At 38.7% G+C, this 23,682-nt stretch overlaps 1 protein-coding gene across 1 annotated transcript in view; it reads left to right on the top strand.

Moving 5' to 3' along the window:
- Window positions 1–13,323, top strand: part of gch2 (GTP cyclohydrolase 2) — a 46,758-nt gene extending 33,435 nt beyond the window's left edge. Inside the window, exons 3-6 of the mRNA XM_060830934.1 lie at window positions 841–896; window positions 7,241–7,272; window positions 10,509–10,593; window positions 12,972–13,323. Coding sequence (XP_060686917.1) covers window positions 841–896; window positions 7,241–7,272; window positions 10,509–10,593; window positions 12,972–13,098 — 300 coding nt within the window. The 3' untranslated portion in view covers window positions 13,099–13,323. The remainder of the gene's footprint in view (window positions 1–840; window positions 897–7,240; window positions 7,273–10,508; window positions 10,594–12,971) is intronic.
- Window positions 13,324–23,682: the final 10,359 nt, after the last annotated feature.

Genomic DNA, 23,682 nt, shown 5'->3' with positions numbered 1-23,682 from the left:
ATCATCTTTCTGAATGTTTTGAAAAATATCTGCACCCTTACACTATCCAGCTGTGTCCCTTTCCCATGGAGCATAGAAACCTGATGAAGTTGAGGAAAAGGATATTGTTAGTGCAAAGAAGGAATCTCAGCAAGCCAACCTTGGTCTGAAATGCTGCTGTGTAATAAATAGATGTTTGCTGTTCTTTAACCAACTCACAAGAGATGAAAGGTCAATAGCCTGAAAAAAAAACTAACCCTACCTCTCTCTGATTTCCTGGCTTATTGCCTGAAACATCGATTCTTCCGCTCCTCAGATGCTGCCTGACCTGCTGTGCTTTTCCAGCACCACACCATCTACTTTGATCTCCACCATCTGCAGTCCTCCCATCCTCCTACCTCTCTCTGTAGATGCTGCCTGACCTGCTATGCATTTCCATCATCTTCTGTTTTTATCTCAGCATCTGTAGTGGTCTGCTTTCTGTATATTAGGTATGTTATGCCCTGAACAATTTTCATTATGTATGGATCTCAAGACACCTGGACATGCAAAATGTGAAGGGCAGAAAATTGGAGCCATTATTAGGAGCATCTGACAATCTGTCCAGTAAAATAATAATTCCTGAACTGCAGCATGGGAATGGGGTTGCTATAACAACACCAGTGCATTTACTTTGAATATCTGGCCATCAAAAGTCAGTTCTAGCATTTTTTGCATTCAGTCAGAGTTTCTTCATTTCATCTCATCTTGTTCACAAATCCAACATTTCACAGGACTAAAGCCTTCATCAGAAATGTGTTTTACGTCAGATGAGAGCCCATAGGCATTTCTTAATTCTTACCATTTTATTTCTCACCTTAGGTACACATAGGTTACTTACCGAATAAGAGAGTGGTTGGACTAAGCAAACTGGCAAGGTTAGTAAGGTGTCAAACAATTTTTTTTTACATTTGTTGACATGTGTCATAACAGGTATAATGTTAGTTAAGGAAAAGCTTTTGGCTTTCAGTGTGCCATCAGGCTATAAAGAAGCAAGTGTTGTGATGCACATTGTAGCATGAAAAGCAAAATATGTATGTTACAAAGGATGCCATTTTAATGAACAATGGAAGGCCAGATCACATACTGAAGAGCTAATGGGCTAAAATTTGCAGCTTGATGTAGCAATTATAGTTTTTTCAACCATGATCATTCTGCTTTTTTGTTTTAAATTACTTGTTACGTGTTGCTGTCACTTTCACAGAGTAATGACAGCAAACGCCAATAACTTGGTCTTCTTTAAAACTGTAAAATCTGGTCTGACTTATTGTAATTTTACAGCAGGAACTGAGCCACACAACCTGAGTGTATTTCATTCATCCACAACTGCACAGTAGAATGAGATGGAAAGCATAGAATGCAATAGCTGTCAAAAAGAAATATTGGTTATAATTTTTGACCCAATGAAAACTAATTCAACAGAATTAACAAAGTGCTTGAAATTTGATCTTTGACAATTTCAGTCCACTTCCTGTTATTGTTGTATGTGAAAACAGCCACTGGCTTCAGGAAAGCAAATAATAATTGACCCCTCCATTTATATGAGGCAGGTGGGGGAAGGGAAGGTCTGGGAGGGAACTAGTGTATCAGGATTGTGTGGTGGGGGTACCAAATCCTGTGATGTTTGAGATTGGTTTGACGGTCATGTTCAAACTCAAAGCCATACTTATTTTCCACATAACATGTTTAATATACATTTTTGAGAGATGCACGCACATATAATCCTTGTTTAATATATCAAGTCTTCTTTAGGTTGCTAATTTTAGAGAAAGTGCTTTCACACAACTGAGTGGGCATGAATATGCAAGTGATCTTTCCACCTGTTTTTGTGAAAAATAAATGGGTACAGTCTTTAATTATATTAAATTTACATGGTCTGTAAAATGAATGGGCTTGAAGGGCCATTTGGTTTTATCATTACGCCTTTTTTCCCTCATTATTTAAAGACAGAAAATAGAAATTCAGAGATGCATTGGAATAGAAAATCTGCAAACTCTGATTCCAATACCATCTAATACTTTGGTGGAGGCAGCTGCTTGACTGAGAAAGGGGCAATAATATGCAAACTCACCACTTTCACACCACTATACATTCTTAAGGGAGACGCAGTTGCAATAGGTCACTTTGCTACAGGGTGAACTGTCTGCCCCATACTGCAAGTAGACATTATGGGATAACTTGACAGTTTCTGTCTGATTGGTAGTTTGTCTAAAGTATATGACAGAGATTCAGTCATGGAATAATGCAGCAGTGTTGGGCTGTCACTGACAGTGAGAAAGAATTCTGCTCCATGGATATTTTACCAGGAGGTGAAGGGGACACAGATAGCTAAAGAAGAAATTAAGTCTTTGATATAGATGGGTTAGCATTAGTGGGTTAGCCAAACAGGCTGAACCCAGATCTTCAATTATGCCAGGTCCAATGTCAGGACCTATTGCTCCATCTGATGTTTCTTTGATCATTTAGGATGTCTTGATTTCTGATATGTCTGCTCACAGTGAAATTGAACAGAGGGATCTTACCTCCCTCCTATCATCCTGTTGCTATCAACTGATGGACTTACAAGCTGGATCATCATGACATAGAACAATATGAATTGTAATGTAATAGTACTATTTTCCAAATGGTTGCGAACCATTTACTGATCTAGTCAGTGCATGTTACACAATGTAACACAAATCACAAGCCAAATATATTTTTGCACAGTTAGCAAGCTTATTAAGGTCAACAAATTTTAGAAATGTAGAACCAAAAGCAGAAAATCAATGCCAACAGTTCAGAGAGATGACGGACACCTGATAATAAAAGTCAGTATCAGCACTGTGGAGCAAGTAAGGCAGAAGCGGTGCCCAGCCATTTTGAAAAAATACTTTGACTGTAAAACGCTGGGTTAGCTTTAGGAAATATGCTGAAGAAGGACAGTCACCAAGCACTAAGAAATCAAATAGCTACTCACACATAGAACTTCATGAGATAGTACAGGTTACAATAAAAATGAAAGGTATTTTTAGAGAAAATAGGTGACATAGATATTTATGGGGATGTTCACCTCACTGATTTTATGCTCCGTACAAGGGCTAGGTTCATTTTATTGTTTTATATTGCATCATTGTTGAAGAAACACCATCTTCAAGCTATAGCAGTACAACTACGTAATCCAGGAGATATGCCACTTCAGTAAAGGTAGGCTGAAACCAACTTTGCAACACAGGGGGTGTCAGATGGTACAACATGTTTATGTACTTCACAATCGAGAGTCTTCACTTTTAAGCACTCTTGTATTGCCCTGAATCATCTTTAAAATGTCAAAAAGGACAACCAGCAAATCTTGAATAGCTTCTTTACACAAGGTTTCCTCACATTGTTTACAGGTTTAGTGAAATTAAATACTGAATAAAGCATCATACTTGAGACCGATGTTAAGCCATTATGTTGATATGTACCAAGGAAGATTCCATACCTTTTAATGAAGGAAGTTACCATACAACTTGAAAGGTCCGAAATGGCATCAGTTCCCTGGTAATGAAACCAAACGAGTTGTGCTCAGTTATGGCTACTGCACCCAAACTAAATAGTAAAGCTGAATTTATGCTTAGTTAAAAATCACAACACCAGTTTATAGTCCAACAGGTTTAATTGGAAGCACACTAGCTTTCGGAGCGTCGCTCCTTCATCAGGTGGTAGTGGAGGGCTCAATCCTAACGCACAGAATTTATAGCAAAAATTTACAGTGTGATGTAACTGAAATTATACATTGAAAAATTGATTGTTAAGTCTTTCATCTGTTAGAATACTGTGATAGTTTCACTTCTTTCATGTGTAAATCACAAAACCTTTTTTTTAAAAAGTTGCATTCTCGGGTTAGCTGTTAACAATGGTGATAGCTAGACAATATGTTGAAGGTGTTAGCCCCCTGTGTTCTCTGTCTATGCCATGATGTTTAGATTGATTCTAATCTAAAAAGTGAGATAACAGAGTTTTACATAAATTCATGCAGTTTTTGAGCTCCGAGTTCTACATGAATGCATGCAGTTTTTGAGCAAAGTTCAATGTAATCCTGCAAGTACAAATTCCTCCCACAAAATATATATGTGCATGTGGGTCTTTGTCTGTCTGTCTGTGTGTGTCTATCTGTCTGGGTTGGGGGTTGTAAGTGTGAGAAAGTGTGTGTGTAGTGAGTGCAGAGTGTCTTAAGTCTGTGAGGGGGTGCATGTGTGAGTGTGGAAGTGTGTGTGTCTGTAATGGTGTGTGTGGGTGTCTGTGTATGCGTCTGTGTATATGTGTGTCCGTGTCCGTGTGTGTGCATGTGTAGGAGTATCTGTGTGTGTGTGTATAGTGCAATGGTGGTCACCTGCAATGTGACATGAACCCAAGGTCTCGGTTGAGGCCCTCCCTATGGGTACCAAACTTAGCTATCAGCCTCTGCTCGGTCTGTCCCAAAATCCACCTTGGAGGATGGTCACCCGAAGGTCCGAGGCTGAATGTCCTGGACCACTGAAGTGTTCCCCAACTGGGAGGGAACACTCTTGTCTGTTGATTTGTTGTGCGGTGCCCATTCATCCGTTGTTAGGATTGAGCCCTCCACTACCACCTGATGAAGGAGCGACGCTCCGAAAGCTAGTGTGCTTCCAATTAAACCTATTGGACTATAACCTAGTGTTGTGTGATCTTTAACTTTGTACACCCCAATCCAACACCGGCATCTCCAAATCATGAATTTATGCTGGCCTGATGAAGCTCAACAGAACAATGCCATCCTATGTCTATAGTAAATGAAACCTGAGCCAAAATATTCAAAAATAGAGTCTTTATGAGGCTTAATGGAAACAGTGCACACTGACAATTGCTATCGGATAGGCAATCAAGTTTGCTTACCACACTTAGAACTCCATTTAAAAGCTTCGGCTGCAACAGACTACCTTTTGGGCTCTAGAGATTTTCCAACATCTACAACCAAAATCTTAGAGGCGTTATAAGCCTTCATATTCCATATGCCATATATTGATGAACACTCTATGAAATGGTTGAGAAACATGAGCAGTTTTTGAATGCATCCTAAATGGGAGATGTGAATTCACAAAGGGATATGTTTGGTTATAGTAACAGTATTATTGTAACAGTAATGATATAATGACATACCCACAGAAAACAAAGGCAATTGAAGGAGCTTCCCATTCGGAAATTAGTTCATGATACGTACATAGTGATGGTAAACCAGCAGGTAGAAGTTTTTCTTTATTTGGCAACTGCAAAAGAGCCCTTGAGGCAATTCTTCAAGAAGACACAAGGAAACGTGAATGCTTTTTCAATTGTTTGCAACACTGATTTAGAGACAGTCTTTACTGTAACATTGGGTAACTAATGTATAGAGGGGATGTCGGAGGGGGGTTCTTTACACAGAGAGTTGTGAGAGCATGGAATGCGTTGCCAGCAGCAGTTGTGGAAGCAAGGTCATTGGGAACATTTAAGAGACTACTGGATATGCATATGGTCACAGAAATTTGAGGGTGCATACATGAGGATCAGTGGTCGGCATAACATCGTGGGCTGAAGGGCCTGTTCTGTGCTGTACTGTTCTATGTTCTAATGGATAGTTCTTTATCTGTAACCTTCACAGCATGCTAACACTTGAACCCAACTGGTACATGAGTGTTCAGTCCTACCAGTCCACTCCAGTAGAGTTAAAACTTGTTTTTCAACCCCTTTCCTTGTTTATCCTGGAGGGTAAAACAAGAGGTGCTTTTCTGTCATGAGGGCAGAGCTAGTCAACCCCCTTCTTGTTATGTCACTCCTTGTTTGAGGTTTTCCTAACAATTGTCATGTGTCATTAATCTTCTTTCGGAACTGTTTTAACCTGGGCACTGCACTGACCCAGACAGTATGTCTGTCCAGGCTGGCCTTGTCTGGTGGCTTCACTTCCTTTGGTGATCTGGAGGTAAAAAAACATTGCATCCATTTTGATCACCTTATGCACTGACACTTCCAGGTCCCTGTCACAAAGCAAGGAGCTAGATTGCCTTTCTGAGCTAGTTCATTCAGGTTAACTGCACAGGACCACAGTGAAGGGCAATTCCTGGCTTGCTGAGACTGAAGTGATCTGCAGCTGGGGTTTAAACATGGTACCAGTGATGTGAACATCACAAAGCCCCAGCAGTGGCGAGCCCCTCTCCCCTTCCTGCTACACGATTCCATCAGTCAGGCAAGACGATTATCCTTGAAAACCTTGTATCACCATGGTGGACTGTCCACCATAAATCTCAGCAAAATACAACATTTTACTGAATAAAAAGAAAAATAAACCAATTGATTCTGCTTTCCCCTAGCCACAGATGGTGCTAAGCTCAACATTGCACCATGTACCATCTTGATTTTAGGAATTTGTATAGGCCTAGCATCCTTACATTCAAGGTAAAGATATATTTATGAATTTCTTAAGTAGACTTCTGCATAAGTTCTATTAACTGGTCATTGAATGATTAATGGGTAGGTACTATATACAACAGGATAACAATAAAAAACTTAAATTATTAAGAGAATCGATGTTTTTAGTAATAATAAAGAAATGCTTTTTGTGGATGTTTGCATTGTGCTTGAATATTTTTGTGCTCTACCAACTAAGAGTTGATCCTCTTCTTGAGTGCAATGAAGGGCAAGTCCATTCACATTTAGAAGAATGAAAGGAGATCTTAGTGAAACATGTAAGATCTGAGGAAATTTGATGTGATGGATTGTGAAAAGTAATTTTCCCCATATCTAAGAGACTAGAACCAAGGGCCAAAGTTTAAAAATAATTGGTCTCTCATTTAAGATGGAGATGAGCAGGAATCTTTTCTCTGAGGGACGTAAATCTTTGGAAATCCCTTCCCCAGAGAACAGTGAAGGCTGGGTTGTTGAAGGTTTTTAAGGCCAGGATAGACTGATTCTTGAATAACAAGGAAGTCAGTGGTTTTTGGGGATGAGAGTGTGGAGCTGAGGTCACAATCCATTCAGCCTTGATCCTATTGAATGGTGGATCAGGCTCAAGAGCTCCTCCAGCTCCTAATGCCTGTGTTTGTAGTTTATGAAACCATTTATGACAGCTGTAATTTTCAAACATTTGAAGTTCAGACATAGTCCTTTTTCTCATTTTCATATTAGAATTATGAATATTTTCCTGGAAGTTAAATCTGCAATACAGAACTGCAAAAAGAAGATGGTTGTAATCCAGTCTGTTTATTTACAGGATTGTTGAAATCTACAGTAGAAGACTTCAAGGTACAATTAATTCAAGTATAATGTGCATTTTTATTTCCTCACGAAATGTGATAGAAGGCCTTCTGTGTTTTTCTGCCCCTTGATACAACGTTTTTTTGTTTCAAACCCATGATCTAATTTATCAATGTGCACGCCTAGTTTTAAACATATAATCCAAACCTTTCAAACAGATAGGATCACTTTAGTACAGACTGGGATCCCTTGTTGTATCCATCCAGTTTTCCTGTCCATTGATGTCATAGTTCACACAATGCTTTTGATAAGACCAGATGTAATAATGAATCAAGCAGTAGATTTTGGATGCATTTTAGTGATGTAGACCATTATTAGATTCATAAATTAATCTATATTTTAACATATGTTTTCCATGTGCTCCGCAAGGCAGCATAATCCTGTTCCTAATTCTGAGGTTTGAATTGGTGAGGTAAGGGGTGACAGATGAGAAGGAAACCCAGCACTGTCCTCAGCCAGTCCACTGTCTATAAGACCTTCTGGTTTGGATGTGACAGTAGGTAGCTTAGATGCAGCTTTAATTGCTTTGATTCCTGCCAATGCCATTCAAGTAAATGAATCCTCTCGCAAAATCTAGTTGAGCTTTAATAGATGGAATCTAAACTATCACATTCCAACACATACATAAACGTGGATTGTGCCCATAGCTTCAAGAATCCATTCTTCTTACAGCTGCTGAATTTTGGCTTTTTGTATCTCTCCTCATTGATGAGATAATTTGCAGAAACCTAACAGTGTGAAAATGGACCATTCAGCCCTTCAAGTCCACAATGACCTTCCACAGAGCATCCTGCCTACCACCCATTCCCCTCCACCTCCTTTCCCCACTCTAATCCTTTAACCATGCATTTCCTATGGCTAATCCACCTAACTGATACATCCCTGTACACAATGGGCAATTTAGCATGGCCAATCCACCTAACCTGCACATCTTTGGACAGTGGGAGGAAATCCATGTGGACGTGGGGAGAATGTGCAAACTCCACACAGACAGTCACCTGAGGGTGAAATTGAACCCAGGTCTTTGATGCTGTGAGACAACAATGCTAATCACTGAGCCACTGTGCTACCCTTTTTTGAGCCTTAAAATCCAATCTAGATCTTACTTGAGAACTCTTTACAGTAGTTCACCTAATTTCTGTACTAATAGTTTTCTCTATACAACATCCTTCAGTGGCCATGGTTTCTGTGATAAGAGATAACAAACTCCCAGTAACAAGAAACAGGTTAAATCAAATGAGACTATGTGTAGGATAGTTAGCAGGAATAGGTATTATTTTACTTCGAGTGGTATGATGGTTTCAGCTCAAACAAAGAAGTCTATTTTGTAAGGTCAACATCAAAATCGTGAACATATCTTTCAAAACTTGAATACTTAAGAGGATTTCTGCAGTAGCCATTCACCATATATTCATCAATGTGGTTTGAAAAGCCCAGTTTTCATTTTTAGAGTTTTTGCTGGCCCAAAATCATTCACACTTTCTGCTCTTTCTAAGCCCCATTGCAAATTTTTCCCCACTATAAGGGATACTGACAAACCATTTGTCAACTTTGTAAAGCCATTTGATTATTCAAGTAACAGAACTTCACTGTCTGCAAGATGCACTGCAGAAAGTTACAAAGGCTTCTTCAGGAGTATCTTCCAAACCCATAATCTCTACGATCAAGAAAGACAAGGACAACCAACATTAGAAACACCTACACATGCAGGGTTCTCCTCCAAAGCATACAGTATCCTGACTTGGAACTATACCACTGTCCTTTGCTGTCAGTCCGTCAAAAACCTGGACCACCCTCACAAAGAGAACAATGAGTATACTTAGACCATCACAAAAGCTACAGCATTTCAAGAAGGCAGTTCACCACCATCTTCTCAAGGGTAATTAGGTAAGGCCAATACAAGCTGGTCTTGTCAGAGTTGCTCACATACTATGAATGAATCCATAAAAAAAATCAATGTTTCATATGGTCCATATCTTAGAAAATCTTAACTTCAGAAGCATAGCTAATCCTTGCTCCTCGTATTGGCCTATAGACTGAATTTTGCAAACACACATCTCACTATTTAAATCATTGTCCAAATGGAACAAACTTCATGGCTCTATCAACACAAGTTTTTGCAAACTCTGAATCTTCACTCTGGGAAGCTGTGAAGCTATTGCCTACACTCCTCATCAGTTTGTTTTATACCCAGCCCTACTTACTTACGTATGTATCAAACCTCCTTTTAAAGAAAGCTTAAATAATACAAAATATAAATTTGATGTTTTAATTTACTTTTCTAACATCTTCCATTTTTGTACTTTTGATGGAGTTTTCAATTGTCTTTTATATCCAATTTTAATGCCTTCTTTGTATTCATCCCCTCAATTGTCACAAAATCCTTAGCTTAGCCCTTATCTACAAGACATATATTGATGTACTTATAATAGCAATGTAGAGGAACCTCGATTACCCGAATGAGGTGGGCGGGCACTATTTTGTTTGGATAATTGATCATTCGGTTAATTGATTTCCTCTGGGGCTCAGAGTTTTCTGTGAAGTTTCTGTCCACATTTCAGGAGACTAGGCAGCAGCATACTGTGCGTAAACACCTGCCTCTGCCCACCCCCAACCTTATCTCCATGCCCTGCCCACCTCCAATACCCGCTCCCAACCCCATCTGCCCCCCACGCTGTCTGCCCCCACCTCACACACACCACCTTTGACTGCAACCTTTTGACAGGTTCCACCTCTGCCCTGTACAGGACAATGTTGGAGAGATTATCTGTAGAACTCCAGGGAAATTGTAGGGGAGGGGCAAACAGAGGGCGGGAGGTCAGTCATTTAGAGACGGTGCCTGGACTGTCCAGGACTGTTCTTGGCAGCATTTCAGTGAGCTGAGTTCATTTTTAATCATTGTACCTGTAACAAAAGATGCGATCAGGGTTGAAACAGCTCTTTGACTTAATGTTTCTACTGGGACCTTGAGATCCCCTTCGGATAATCCGAAATTCGGCTAATTGATATTCAGATAATCAAGGTTCCTCTGAATCTAGCTCAAGAGCTAATCATTGCAAATGCTGGAAATCTGAATCAGAAACTGTTGGAAACACTCGGAGGTCTGACAGTATCTGTAAAGAGAGAAACAGAGTTAATATTTCAAGTTGATGATCTTTTATCAGAACTATATTTTTTAAATGGGCATAAACACTGAAAGCATTCCCTGTGCTTGTCCACTATAGTTCAAGAACGACTTACCAAGCAAATTGCAGTTGCAGTTACAGAGGCTTTGAAACCAGCTGGAGTAGCTGTTATCATAGAAGCAACGTGAGCATACTTTTGTTTAACTTAAGCCTAATTTTGTTTGTTATGTTTCTCAGTACTGGCTATCTTGTCATTTTGGCTCAAGAGGATTAACTTTACTATTTTTTACAATATTAAAATGAACTAAATAAATTTAACATTAGCATATTTAAGAATAGAGTGGATGAAGAATAATTGCATGCATTTATCCATCATGAAGGGAAGTGTATTCTAAAGAATGATTACATGATTGAAGATATTACGAACATTTATTTGGGTTTTTCAGTTTCAGCGTTATGCTTGAGCATTAATATTCCTAGTCAAAGACCTCATTTGCAAGGAGTGTACATGGATTGATGTCAGATGAAGACGTGTCACTCCAGCAGTGTGATATTTCTTCCATTTGTTACATCAACCATGCTGTGGCTTCTCAAAGTGAGGTTAGCAATTAAGAAGCATGCCATTGTTTGAGACTGCTCTAGACCCTCCTCTAAAAATCATGAGGCCAATTCTCTTGATTCTTCATCAAATTTTGGCATTTTCTGCTTGTCTAGCGAAGATTAAATTCTGTAATGTTGCATGTTGAAGTGTAACCTGCTGTCTGATAAATTATCATGGCAGACTTTAGTCACTTGATAGGACAGAACCTGAGTATTGCTGAAAGAAGCTATATTATGTCAAAGCTTTTCTTCTTGCACTTAGCCAGACAATTGAAAGAATACCAGATGAAAGGGAAAACCAACATTTATGCTATATGAGAGGCCAGTGCTGATTGGTTGCCAAGTGCAAGCTGAATTGATAGAGATGTTGCCTTGGAGAATTGACAGTTAACTACCAAGCTTTATTTACGTTTTAAACCTGACAGATGTGCTCTGAGTGGTCAAATGCTGTTTTTTTTTTACTGAAACTGTTGGTGTTCTTAGAAATTGTCAAAGATTTGTTTTAAAAGACAGACAATGTTGAAGGAGTGGCTACAGTTTTGAAAGCTATGTTAGCTGGCACCATGCCAGGAATCATGTAAATTATTGTTAGACAAGCAGTAATTGGACAGCTGCAGGTAATTTGTAGCCAAGGAGCTATACTGAGCAGCTTTTGGTGCCAACAAGAAGTTGATTGATCTCGAGATGAGTGACCAGTTGTCAATGAGTTTTGCCAGATTCTCAGGTAACTGAACAGATGGGAGCTGAGAACATGTTACAGAAATAGGGAAGTGTTCAGTTCTTCCCCTGCTCAGAGACCAGTCTTTGTGTTTTCTACAGTCAAAACTCACTGTAAACCTGAAGAAAACCAGCTTATCTTTGCCCCAACAGTTGTAATATGCTATGACTTTTAACGGATATGTCAGAGGCATTTTACAAATGTGTCAGCCATCGTATGTCTCTCATCAACCAATAGAAGAAAGATGATTAAAGCAACACACTGACCAGCAGAAGAGTCACAAAGATCATCACAACAATCTATTTTGGGAAAGACTATTGAACTGTCTTCCCAGTTTCCCCTTAGTCCATAACCTGTTTTACCATATTTGTCTCACTTTATGTCCATCTGGGGACATTTATTAGGGAATCAGAGTTTTGATTATATGCCAACAGTTTAAAACTCTTTACTTGCAGCTAACATTTAAGCACTTGAAATAAATAGTTATTCTTGTCCAGTGCTTCCTATCAATCTGGGTCTGAAAGTCTGGAAATTAAGTAACTTTGCACAATTTAGAAAATCTTTAACTTGTGCGCCAGCCAATGCGTCATAACAATTCTGACATCTTACCTCATTGATGTGCATTGTTTAGTGCCTATAAAATATTTTGTATCATTGCAGTATTATTATGATTCACGTGTTAATCCAGTATTGGTAGGCTGCTTGACTATGGGTGGCATCACAACCAATTTCAATCCTGTCCTCATTGACTTTCCAGCTGGGATCTAAAGGTGCAGAAAACCTAGGTGACAGTTCTTCTTCCTAGTTTAAAATTATTGAGGACAATATCTAACTGCAACAAGAATAATACAAATCAGACAACACGGCACAGAAAAGAACATTCTTGGACATTGGAGTCTGATGGTTTGGTATCTCAACACAGTTGCCAGCTAAGTAATAAAGATATGAAATGGATAAGTCACTACCCAATTGTGAAATGAAACAGAAAAAGGTGTACATTTTTCAAATATGGTTAGAAATAACATTTCAACAGTTACACATATTTTGCACTCTAAATTAGATGAGCCTTTAACTCCTAGGTGAACTTAATACTATTGGGTAATAACTACCAGAGGCAGCATGCAAACTAGATCAATGTTAAAAGGAATGGGCAATTGCTGTCCCAGTCACCTTAATTGTGTCAGTTTGAAGAGACAACTGTCTATTTAAATTGATTAGTAACTAACTTAAAATGTTATTTGCAGGCACATGTGCATGGTGATGCGAGGTGTGCAGAAAATTAATAGCAAGACGATGACCAGCACGATGCTTGGAGTTTTCCGTGAGGACCAAAAGACACGGGAAGAATTTCTCACACTGACAAAGGAGTAGAAGAACCATTCCAATTCTATCTCTTGCTACAACTTTAAGAAAGTCTGCTGACCTGCCATGAGAAGTGGATTATAATGAAGCAATAACTTCTGTTTGGCTGAAGGTTTTAAAAAAAAATGTTGAATTGTGTACATTACTAATGCAGAATATTCCAAACAGCACACTTATTTCAAGCAGGGACCAAGATACTCCCAGGATACTGCGGGAAAACAATGTTTTGGTGTTGTTATGCAATATTTAAGTAGGATAAAATGCATAATTTTTAGTGTAAAACTGTGGGTTTCTGTTAACTATTAATCTATTTATTATGTAGTTCTACTGCATCATTTAATACTATGAAATGTTTCTGACTTTCTAGGGACCAATATTTAATAATGCAAAAACGTTTAAACCAAGAGTGATGTGTTTATTGGCAACTGTTCTGATTAATTTGCCAGGCAGCAAGTTCACATGATTATAAAGTAGGAAATGTTCAATCAACTGAGTAAGTCTGAACACAACCATTTATTTAATATGTTCAAATTTCAAAACTAAACAAGGCAATAGCCTACATGTTTGAGAACCTGGGTAAAAGTCAGCCTAGTCTGATTTAACTGACTAGTTAGATGCTGAAATAACTCCCTAGGGACCATCACCAAGTCACCCTTTATTTACACATGAAGAGTCCTTGACACTGATCCAGCTCCCTCAGAGTGAACAGGGTGTTGGACACTCCTGTTCTTATCTGCCAGCTAGGGCTCCCTGATTAGACCAGATTAACAACCCCAGAGATATTTTCGTATTCTATGAGGCCCATCTGCTTGACCTCGTTACAATCACTACAAATGCTCTTCTCTCTGCTGACTTCATGACTCTCACCATTTCAGTTTCTACTACTAGCAACCTCTGACCACAGGATAGCATATGTGGTAAATATAAAACTTGCAAAATGAAGTGCACTTCTGAAGTTTTAGCTGAGGTATTTTGTTGCAACTAAGTAGAGGAAGATTCACTTTACAGTCAGCCATTAGTGTTTTCCTCTGGGAACATAAAATGAAAGGTTTCAAAACCCCATTGACATCGCTCATTTGAATGAACGTAAAACAAGGAGCAAATTTTCTTATTAAAGTCAAATTTAGTCAAAGTTTGGGAGAAGATTTGTAGTTCGGGTGCTCGTTGTTGTGGTTCTGTTCGCCGAGCTGGTAGTTTTTGTTGCAAACGTTTCGTCCCCTTTCTAGGTGACATCCTCAGTGCTTGTAAGCCTCCTGTGAGGCGCTTCTGTCATGTTTTCTTCAGCATTTATAGTCCTCGTTCCGTTGTCTGTGATACTTCTGTGTATATTTCTGGACATCATCAGAAATATACACATAGACAAGGAAGAAACCATGGTCTCATTCGATGTAACGGCACTGTTCACCTCTATTGACAAAACCCTAGCCAGAGAAACAATATCCAACCTGCTGGACATACAGAACAGACAACAGGATGTTGAACAGATTAACAAAGACGGCATACTTAAACTACTGGACCTGTGCCTCACAACACACTTCACATTCAACAAACAGATATACGAACAAATCAATGGAACACCCACGGGCTCACCGATCTCTGGACTCATAGCAGAAGAAGTAATGCAAAGGTTAGAATAAACAGTCTTACCGCAAATACAACCCAAACTCTGGGTCAGATATGTGGACGACACCTTTGTAATCATTAAAAACACAGAAATAGAGAACACACACCGGATCATCAACGCCACACTCACAGGAATCCGATTCACGAGAGATGAAGAAAAAGACAACCAGCTCCCATTCCTAGACGTGATGATACAGAGAACACCGAAAGGAGAATTCACCACGAAGATATACAGAAAAGCCACACACACAGACCAAGTCCTGAACTATGAAAGCAACCACCCCAACACACACAAACAAAGTTGCATCAGGACACTATTCAAAAGGGCCACAACACACTGCAGTACACCAGAACTGCAAAAAGAGGAAGAAGAACACCTAAACAAGGTATTCACCAAAAACCCGCGCAATTTCATCAACAGATGCCTAAGGGAAAGACAACGGAATGAGGACATGCCACAACCCAAAGGACTAGCCACACTACCATACATCAGGAGCATTTCCGAACTGACAGCCAGACTGCTGCGACCACTAGGACTCATAACAGCACACAAACCAACAACCACCCTCAGACAACAACTCACCAGGACAAAGGACCCGATACCCAGCATGAGCAAAACCAACGTAGTGTACAAAATCCCATGCACGGACTGCACAAAACACTACATAGGACAAACAGGAAGACAGCTAACAACCCGCATCCACGAACACCAACTAGCCACGAAACGACACAACCAGCTATCCTTAGTAGCCACACACAGAGACAACAAACAACATGAATTCGACTGGGACAACACTACTATTATAGCGCAAGCCAAACAGAGAACAGCCAGGGAATTCCTAGAGGCATGGCACTCATCCACTGATTCTATCAACAAACACATCGACTTGGACCCAATATACCGGCCACTGCAGCGGACAGCAACTGACAACCGGAAGCGGCAGAGACAAACCACTATAAATTTCAAAGGAAACATGACAGAAGTGCTTCACAGGAGGCTCCCAAGCACTGAGGATGTCACCTAGAAAGTGGACGAAACATTTGCAACAAAAACTACCAGCTCGGCGAACAGAACCACATCAAATTTAGTCAGCTTTAAAAAAATTACATTTGAAATGCTGTAAAGGCCCTCTTTTCCTGTTGTATTCTGCAGTGTGAATTGGCTTTTGCAAACAAATAGATTTGTGCTGAGTTAGCCAAAATCTGCCTGTATTGCCCATTCCTATTTACCAATTAGCAGAAGGTGGTGAGCTGCAGTCCATGTGTTATGGTGCTCCTCCCCCGTCATTCTGCTAAGAAGGTAGTTCCAGGATTTTGACAGAGTAACAGTGAAGGAATGGTGGCTTATTCCAAGTCAGGATAGTGCATGCCTTGATGGGGAATGTACATTTGGTGATGTTCACATGCACTTGTTAGCTTTGTCCTTCTAGTTGCAGCTTTGGAAGGTTCTGTGTGTAGAGCTTTGAGTTGCTGCAGTGCATCTTGGAGACAGAAGGTAGTTTTTATTGCACTGTTACTCTTGGGGGAAGTGAATGTTTAGATGACGGTTGGGTTGCTAATCAAGTGGGTTCCGTTGTTAAGATTTTTTTATAAGCTTCATTAGTGTTATTAGAGCTGCTCTCTTCCAGGCAGGTGAAGAATATTCAATCATATTCCTGAATTGTGCCTTGTAGATGGTGGATGGGATTTGGAGTCTGTAAATTTAAAATATTCAGCACAGAATTCCCAGTTCTTAATACAAAAAAAAATTTCCGTTCAGTATTAATTCCAGGATGTTGTTGGTGGTAAATTCAGTAATGGTAATGATGTTTTCATTTGGGGAGGTGCTTAGCTGCTGTCTTGCTTGAAATAGTCATTGCTTGGCACTTGTGTGACATAAAGATTATTTGCCAATTATTGGCCCAGCCTAAACTTTGTTGAGGACTTGGGCGTAGGCATGAACTGCTTTGTTGCAACTATTACCAAACACTAAGCAATCATCATTGACATTCTGCTTCTAACTTTATAATACAAGGAAGCTCATTGATATTGGGACACCACAGTTGTCCTATGTAACCCCCAAGCTAGTGAAAGGATAGGTTAGCTGAGCTTTTTACTCCTGGTGAACGTCCATTTATCACAGCTGAAGCACTAAGAGCAGAATTAGCCTTGATTGGGTCACCTTCATAGTTGACTAGCCGACTAATAATCACAATTTAGATCATCTCATAAGCCCAGGCTTCTTAAATGAATTTTTGGAAGATGGGTGTTGCCCTTAGGAATGTAACTCAATAAAATGCAGTGCCTTCAAGGGAGGAACGAAGAGAAAACTGGAAAGGGAAATGTCCTGCTTTTACTGTACATCCAGCTTCAATAGTAATTTATGTGGAATATATTTTAAAGAATCCATTTGATGTAGAAATTGCAGCTGGTGATGTTGACATAAAAGCGAGAGAGAAATTTGCTTCAGGTGATAGTTCAAGATGGATGCTGGTTCATCATCAGCCTATTGTACAACTGAACCATGCTTTCATTGTAAAGTCAATGGAAAAGCAAAGTGGGGAGATTGTCACTTGGCCTGCCTTGTTTATCATCTGCTAGATCCTATCACCTATATTTTGTGTTATCACCCGTTGTGTGCTCCCATCCAATGTGAATTTTACCTCCTATCTGTTTTTATCAATTCTTCTAATTCTGCGGTTTAGTGAACCTATTTAATGTGTTTAACTAAAATAGGTTAATGCCTCCAATAAAATCGCAGTTAGAAGAATTTCAGGTAAGCATGCGAAATATTTGTAAGAAGACATCAGCAACAACAATTTTCACTGTTGCCTTCTTTGTCCCATGGGTTTAACATTATAAATTACAGAGAACAACACAGATCAACCTATTTTACTGTATAATACTTGCAGTAAATGTAAAAGTCCTTCTCCTATTTAGATTAACACAGTATTTATCATTCTGATGTAATTTATACCCTTCTGAATAAATGGAATTATCAAGATTAACAATAACCTGTATTGAGAACAACAATCCATAGTCTCACCAACAAAATTACTAAAACAGCTAACATTTATAATAGCGCCTTTCATCACCTCAAGAATGCAGAACATGATCTGCAGTTCATGAAGTATATGTGAATGTAGTCACTATTGTACGTAAGAAACAGAATAGTAACTTTGTGCACAGCCAGCTCCCACAAGCAGCAGTATAATAAATGGCCAGTTATCTGTTTTAAATGTTAGTTGATTGAAGGGTAAATATTGGCTTGAATAACAATGTTCTTTTGTGGGAGGGACCCAATAGATGGCAAATCTGACTTCCTCAATAACAGCCTAAATTATGTGCTCAATTACCTGGTGTGGTATTGGAAACCATAATTTTCCTGATTCAAAGGCAAAAATGCCACCACTGAGCTAAGACACCTGTTGATAAAGTAAACCATTTTAAAAGGTATTGCCAAATGGTGCTTTGTAATTAATTCTTTCTTCAATATAACACTATAATTTACAACATGACCTTAATGACAAGTTAGACATAAAATTTCTTATGAAATAAAGATTTAGAAGTTCAGTCATGCACTAGAAGCTAAATGCTATGCTTGTTGCTGAACTATTTTTTAAACTATCTTAACCTTTCTGCTGCAGTTATTCAATTATCCTTTTTTGTATATGCTGCAGTGCTTCATCATATACATTGTAGTCATGTCACTGTAAAATGAAAAAGGTTTTTATTTTAATAGCATGGGGTTTGTATATTTCTATACATCTGTTGTGCCTTTTTAATGTGGATATTGATTGTGTGCAATATGAAAGAATTAGAAATTGGGGATGGTGTGATGTAAAAACATCTGTGAAAACATTTATCATTCTGTTTAACTAAATATAATATTAACATATGTATACCAATTTATAAATGTACCAATATACATATTGCACCTATTAACAAAAGTGTTTTTCATGATTAATACAATTCGGATGGCATTATGTCCTTTTTGGTTATATAGGGCATTATAATTCATTTATAAATTATACTTATTTCATAATGGCAATATCCTTGCGATTATAACATGAGACATCATCATAAGGACAGAACATATTTGATTAAATTCCTTTTCTAATTTGACAGAAGCATTCACTCATTTAAACATTAAAAAAGTGATATTTTTTAGAAAAAGTAAACACAGTAAATACAATAATTTTGTGCAGTGTATTTTCTGGCATTGGTGGTTATAATTGAGAGGGAAACTACAAAATTCCTATGCAGCATATGGAGGCAGCGTAATATCTACATAGAGTTGTACAGCATGGAAACAGACCCTTTAGTCCAACTCTTTTGTGCTGATCAGTCATCCCAATCTGACCTCGTGCCAGCATTTATCCCATATCTCTCTAAATCCTTCCTATTCATATACCCAACCAGATGTCTTTTAAATGTTGTAATTGTACCCGTCTCTACCAACTCATTCCATACATGCACCACCCTCTGTGTGAAGACGTTACCCCTCAGGTCCTTTTTAAATCTTTCCCCTTTCATTTTAAACCTATGCCCTTTAGTTTCAGACTCCGCAATCCTGGGAAAAGTACCTTGGCTATTCATCCTATCCATGTCGCCTCATGATTTTATAAACCGCTATAAGGTCACCCCTCAGCCGCTTTTCCTCTATCCAAAGAAAAAATGCCCCAGCCTATTCAGCCTCTCCCATAACTGAAACCTTACAGACCCAGAAACATACTTTTCTGCACCTTTCAAGTTTAACAACATCATTCCTAAAGAGAGGCAATCAGAATTCTATGCTTTTTCTACAAGTAGCCTAACCGATGCCCTGACCAGCCAAGGCATGACATCCCAACTCTTGTATTCAATGCACTTTTCAATGAAGGCAAGTATACCAAATGCCTTCTTCACCACCCTGTCGAACTGCAATGCTAATTAGAATAATAATTTCCATTTTTATTGAGCTACGGTGGCAGAAGGAGCAAATAAGAGCATAAAAAAATTGGAGCAGGAGTAGGCTATCCAGCCCTTTGATCCTGCTCTGCTATCCAATACATACATGACTGATCTTCTACTTAAGTATTATTTTCCTGTACTACCTCCATACTCCTTAAATGTTTTTAATATTTACCTCAGTCCTGAACATTTCAATGACTGAACCTTCACTCTCCTCTGGGTTAGCAAATTTTAAAAATTGACCACGCAAGAAATTCCACTCCAGCTCCTTCCTTAGAGACAGTACCACCTAGTTGAAGAACTCCCTCCTACCTTCCTAGCCAGGGGAAATCCCCCTGCCAGAAGACAATTGGAATTGGTGAAAATTCAGAAACAATGGAAAGTATGATTTCTGAACAAGATACATTAACTTTCCAAAACTCTCTTCATTCAGAAGTGGCCCCATTCGAATGGAAGATAGCAAATGTAATTCCTTCATTCAAAAAGGGAAGGGTACATAAAAACAGGAGATTACATACCAGTTAGCTTAATATTTGTCATAAGAAACATTTTAAAAACTTTGTTTAAGTCAATTATAGCAGGGCAGTTGGGGACGTTCAAGGTAGTCAGGCAGAGTGGAGATTAATAGTCTAGTAAAATTACCAATACACTACTGCCTCCCTGCCACCATGTCAGAGGTAATTGCAAATATTAAAAGCTGATGATGTTGTGTCTCCTATATTGGTATGGATACTGTATTGGTTGACAGGAAGCGGACAGTTGATGTAAATGGATCTTTTTCAGATTGGCAGATTGTAAACAGTGGTATGCCTCAGGGATTGTGCTGGGAACCTCAACTGCTTATAATTCACATAAATAACTTAAATGAAGATACAGATTGGGTTGTCAAATTTGTGGCAACACAGAATGAAGTACAAAAATAAATTGTGAAGAGGATTGAGCAGGTCACAAAAAGGTATTGGTAGGTTAAGTGATTGGGCAAAGTTATGGCAAAAATAGTATGATGTGGGAAACAGTCCATTTTGGAAAGGAGAAATTAAAACAGAGTATATTATCTAAATACAGTAGTGGGAGATTGCTGAGCTCTGAGACACAGAGGGATCTGGGTACTTTGGCATATAAATTGCAAAAGTTAGTATGCAGGTCCAGCAAGTAATTATGAAAGCATGTAGAATATTATAATTTATCATGAGGGGAACTGATTTCAAAAACAGGGAGGTAATGATTTAGTTATATATGCATTGGCAAGACTGCACCTGGAGGACTGTTCACAATGCTGGGCACATTTTTTAAGGACATAAAAGCATTGGAGGCTGTTCAGAGAAGGTTTACTGGACTAATAACTGAAATGGGTGGATTAAATTAGAAAAGATGAGATAAGCTTGTAGCTGCTGCAGTTTAGGAGAAGAAGTTAAGTGAAACAAGTAAAATCCTGAGGGATTTTGACAGGGTAGGTGTAGAGAGGATGTTTCCATTTATGGGAAAATCCAGAGCTAGGGTGTCACTGTTAAAAATCAGTGTTAAATTTAAAATTAATTTTAAAAAAAGCTTGGGCATTTTTTTGTCTTTGATGGTTGTGAATCTTTGGAACTCTCTTTCTGAAATGGTCCTTAGATATTTTTAAGGCAGGAATAGATAGACTGTTGTTAAGCAAGGAGGTGAAAGCTGATCAAAGATAGGCAGGACTGTGGATATAAACTTACAGTTAGATCAATCATGATCTTATTGAATGACCAAGCAGGTTTGAGGGCCTGAAGGGCCTACTCTTGGTCTTCATTCATATGTTCACATGTGTAAGAAGTTTGGACAGTATCTGTCTATGGATCAGGATTCCACTTAGTTTTTTCTATCCCTTCAAATTCCGACAGGAATTGCTGGGACTCAAGAAATTTGGCTAAGGGTGTTTTAGGTTCAGATAGTTGTACATAGAATAAATAGGTCAGTTCTCATTCTAATCACATTTTAGGACATACACAACACAGCCATCCTTTTAGATGCGATATATGTTCTTCAGCCATATCAATAATACTATCCTTGGGATTTAGAAAACAGCCAATGGTTTTGGACAGAGATTCTATTCTTCTGCAATTACAATTTTAAGAGTGCACGCTAGGGATTCAAGGGCTATCGTTGCCTGGCTGGGGAGAGGGATATTTCGGCTGGTGTTGCATCTTCTGATTAGTTTTGTCCAGAGTTGATGTGTGGACATTGCAAAGAACTTGGTTACCTTTGTTCTAATTTGTCTGAAAACAAATAGCTTGCTGACATTCACATTTCAGACTTAAACCTGAGTAAGGTGCCAGAGATTGAATAACACCAGTACAACAATTGAGCAGGAAAATCATTAAGAGAATGGAATAAGACAGAAACCACCAATAATGATTCTCCTTTGCCAATAAGTTAACTTCTGTAGATCAAAACATGTGATAAAAGAGCGTATATTTTAGCTTGACAATATATTCAAGAAACATGACAGGCATTGACAATAAGCTTAAAAATGTGTTGCTGGAAAAGCGCAGCAGGTCAGGCAGCATCAAAGGAGCAGGAGAATCGACGTTTCGGGCATAAGCCCTTCTTCCAGCAACACATTTTTAAGTTCTGATCTCCAGCATCTGCAGTCCTCACTTTCTCATGCATTGACAATAATCCAAATTGTGCAAGTTTTCAATTAACTGCAGATTATTTTATGTATTATGACAAGTATCTTTCTATTTAATTGTTATGAAGTCCTACCATTTATAACTGTCCATGTCATCTAATAATTCACATGGAGGTTGTTACCTGTTTAACTTTGGGCCATGGATGACTTAATTCTTGATTACATTCTTTAAAATCTCGAAAATACGTAAATCAGATAAGAATCTTTTTAAAAATCACATGTCAATTTTCCATATACTGATGTGTTGCTAGCGTTCTTTCTTTGAGGTTTTTAAATAATTTTCAAGACAAGCAAGCCAAATGCCATCTTACAGTTTATGGTGCCTTTATTATTGTAAAATATTTCAAGGTACTTTACCAGAACAAAATTCAATGTCACACTACACCAGGAAAAAAGAAGACTGATGCTTCTTCGATGAAGTAAGTTTTAAGTAGCATCTTAAAAGAGGAAGGAGGTGAAAGGTTGAGGGAAGCCATTCAAAACCTAGGCAATACTCAACATCTCACAAGCCGTGTGATCAAGCCATCAAAAGAGATAATGGTGAGATCCAATTGGGTGATCAAGCCTTGACTGTATCTGCCCTTCATTGTCTATCCTATCCACTTTTAAAAAAATCTTTCTAATTCCACGTTTTAAACATGTGTAGGCTAAAGCTATAGTTTTCAAGACTCATCCAGTGATGTGATCCATAAGAACTTAAGAACTAATAGCAGGAAGAGGCAATTCAGCCCTTTGAGCCTGCCCCACCATTCAGTATGACCATGGCCAATCTTATCTTGACCTGAACTGCTAAGTCTAAACTTTCCTACCCACTCCCCATAAAAATTTAGCCCATTACTAATTAAAGGTCTGTCTACTTGCTTCTTAAATTTATTCAATGTTCCAGTAATCACTGAACTCTGTGGAAGTGAATTCCATAGATTCTCCATCCTTTTAGAGAAGTAATTCTTCGTCTCTGTTTTAAATCTGCTACCATTTAGCCTAAAACTATATAGTTTTCCCCACAAGGTCCGCCCTTTGTCTACCTTATAAACCTCCCATAGCATCTTATATACCTCAATTAGCTCTTCTCTCATTCTCCTGAACTCCAGCAAACACAGGACTAAACTGTTCAATCTCCCTCATAAGACAAACCTTTCATCTCTGGAGTTATTCTAGTGAATCTTCTCTGAACTGCTTCCAGGAGACATTGAGGTATTTTAAGAACTTGAATGACATATTCAATCTCCTGTACCCTGCAGGGAAGTGCTCTTTTGCTGAAATCACTGCTGGGACAGGGAATGGAGGGCAAGAAATTGAAAGCTCAAAGCCTGTTCTACCAAAGTACAAAAAGCAGTTGACATGCCGTTGTCAGTAATAATATGTGTAGGTGAGGGGAA

The sequence above is a fragment of the Hemiscyllium ocellatum genome, chromosome 10, assembly GCF_020745735.1.
Source record: "Hemiscyllium ocellatum isolate sHemOce1 chromosome 10, sHemOce1.pat.X.cur, whole genome shotgun sequence".
Classification (NCBI taxonomy): domain Eukaryota; kingdom Metazoa; phylum Chordata; class Chondrichthyes; order Orectolobiformes; family Hemiscylliidae; genus Hemiscyllium; species Hemiscyllium ocellatum.
This window is presented reverse-complemented; position numbering and strand designations above follow the sequence as displayed.